The sequence below is a fragment of the Phalaenopsis equestris genome, unplaced genomic scaffold (assembly GCF_001263595.1).
Source record: "Phalaenopsis equestris unplaced genomic scaffold, ASM126359v1 Scaffold000513, whole genome shotgun sequence".
Classification (NCBI taxonomy): domain Eukaryota; kingdom Viridiplantae; phylum Streptophyta; class Magnoliopsida; order Asparagales; family Orchidaceae; genus Phalaenopsis; species Phalaenopsis equestris.
The window spans coordinates 1,641,603-1,643,937 of NW_018164953.1; the positions used below are offsets into that span (position 1 = coordinate 1,641,603).

The window sequence follows — 2,335 nt, forward strand, 5'->3', positions numbered from 1 at the left end:
CCAGTCACCTTATCGTTGGTGGTCCTAACAGCGGTCTCGATATCGAATCCGAGAGCAGAAGATCTGTCATCCTCCACAGATCTCGACACAACAAAAGAAGAGAGGAGGAGGATTTCCGCTGCTCGCTACTACTTGGGTATCCGGTGAACCAAGCTTGTGCGGTCTGCATCTCTTATCTAACCAGTAATCAATTCGACGCAGAGTTCAGCTTTTTCTCCCTCTGTTGCTCCTGTAATGGCCTCTTAAAAGTAGATGAGCCCCGAAGAGAGTTAGGTTGCGAAAAAAGAAGAAGCCAATAAACCAGGATACGAGCGAAAAAGATTTCCAAAAATCATAACAAAGGGCTCGACGCCGTGGCTGCCATTGCTGACGACATCCTCCAGTTTCAAAGGAGTCGTAGGGTTCGTGAAGCTGGAAGCTGGTTGTCGGTTGATGGTTGCCACACTCCTAAGATTTTAGTGGCCACCAAGAAGATGTCGGGAGAGAAGAAAAGCCGTGCCGCCATTAACGAAACATGAGGAGATTGGTTCCAGCTATGGAAGATAATTAAAAAAGCAGACGAAGAAAAAGACCAAAGGGTGAGAAAGCCTTCCTCCCTTCCCGCAAAAAAGGTCGGTGGGAAGGGAGTTTCACGGTTCTTCGACGACGATGATTTAGGGTAGAAAATTTGTCTCTGATACCAAGTTGAAATTTAGAAAAATACTAAATACTTTTGAATTACTTGATTTTATTGATGCAAAGAGGGGTATAAATACCCATTACAGAACTTACTGGTAAGGAAATCAATAAAACCATAATACAGTAGAAAAATAAATGAATAATAACAAAATATAAGAGACAACTAATCTCTCTAATTAAGTAGAGAAATAAATAGAGATTCCCAATGTCCCTAATCTAATTTATAACCCTCTAAATATACAGTTATAACAAATATGAAATATAATTATTAGTATTTTCGAGATCTTTCAAAATATAGAGTTATAACAAATATGAAATATAATCATTAGTATTTTCGAGATCTTTCAACAAGTTTTCTAACTATATAATTTAAATGATTTTATATGAAATCCCATAAGAAATATTTTAGTATTGTCAACAGTTTAAACAATTCTTTCATAAAATTAAAGCCATATATTCTTCCTCATAAAATAAGATAACAAAATTTTAAATTTATTTTTAATATTAAGAAATGAGTGGAGATTCATAAAAATAAATACATAGTTAAATGGTATAGGTAGTGATGGAGATGCAAAGCAAGCAACCATATGCCGCTAGAGAGAGAGTGAGAGAGAGAGAGAGAGGAGTTCAGGTAATGTTTCAGGAGAACAGGGGAGTTCTGGGAAGAGCCACGGCGGATTGGAATCTCCGATCACTTTGATGGAGAGGGATTTCATGGGAATAGGTGGAAGCGAATCCAGTGCAAAGGATAGCTGCGGAGGCCGCAGGGATTCTGGTTCGAATTTCAGCTCTGAATTTAAACTAAACAGCAAATATATGCTAAAAATGTGTTTTTTAACTTGTTTTTGGTGATTTCAGCTTAGGAAATGCATATATATTTGTCAATGATATAAATTTTTGCTACTATACTGTAAATTGGGTTCAAGTTTCTATTTTGGAGTATCCTGCTTTCTTGTTCTGTAGAAACTTGCAGCTATGTTCTTATTTTTAATTGCAATTCATGAACTTTTCAGAGTTCTTTTCGTTCAAAAAAAGCTGCTTTTGCTCCTCTTAATCATGGTGGTTTTCTTCTGTTTTTGTATGGCTCTGTTGTTTTGATTGAGTTTGGGTCTATCTATGATTTAAGGTATATGTTTAGTTTTCAATTTATTTCTTTTTTTGTTTTATTTCTGCTGATTGAGGATTCTTTTATTCATGTATGGTTTAATGAATACTAATTTTTCCATACATTTTTTTATTGAAGATTATATTTATATTTTTAGAATGGATCTGATGTTTACATGCTATTTAAATAATGAAAAAATTAAATCAGGCAGTTGATTAAGGAGTTTCTGACACAATATATTCCTTTAATTAATTCTAATTTGTAAAACATAAATTTGTTAAACTTCTAAATTGATTTCGAGCAATTCCTTGCTCATGTAATTGATTTTATAAAGACCAGTTGAGTTAATTATTGATATGAGCTTATTCTTTTTCCATTAAAATTGCTGCCTTCTCAGTTGTGCAGTGCTTGTCTAATAATTCATCTTCAACACAACAATTCAAGCCATTCAAGACTCAACAAGAGGAAAAGCTCAAAAACGCCATGTTTGATCAAATTTCGTCCTGCGCTTTTCTCCCCATTGGATCCTTTCCTGCTGAGTCAAAGGCATGT

The 2,335-nt window shown here is 34.9% G+C and overlaps 1 protein-coding gene across 1 annotated transcript in view; it reads left to right on the forward strand.

Moving 5' to 3' along the window:
• Positions 1–1,253: 1,253 nt before the first annotated feature.
• LOC110028531 (protein TIFY 6b-like) overlaps positions 1,254–2,335 on the forward strand; it is a 3,838-nt gene continuing 2,756 nt past the window's right edge. The window contains exons 1-2 of the mRNA XM_020730427.1: positions 1,254–1,453; positions 2,181–2,329. Of these exons, the coding sequence (XP_020586086.1) occupies positions 1,378–1,453; positions 2,181–2,329 (225 nt within the window). The 5' untranslated portion in view covers positions 1,254–1,377. The remainder of the gene's footprint in view (positions 1,454–2,180; positions 2,330–2,335) is intronic.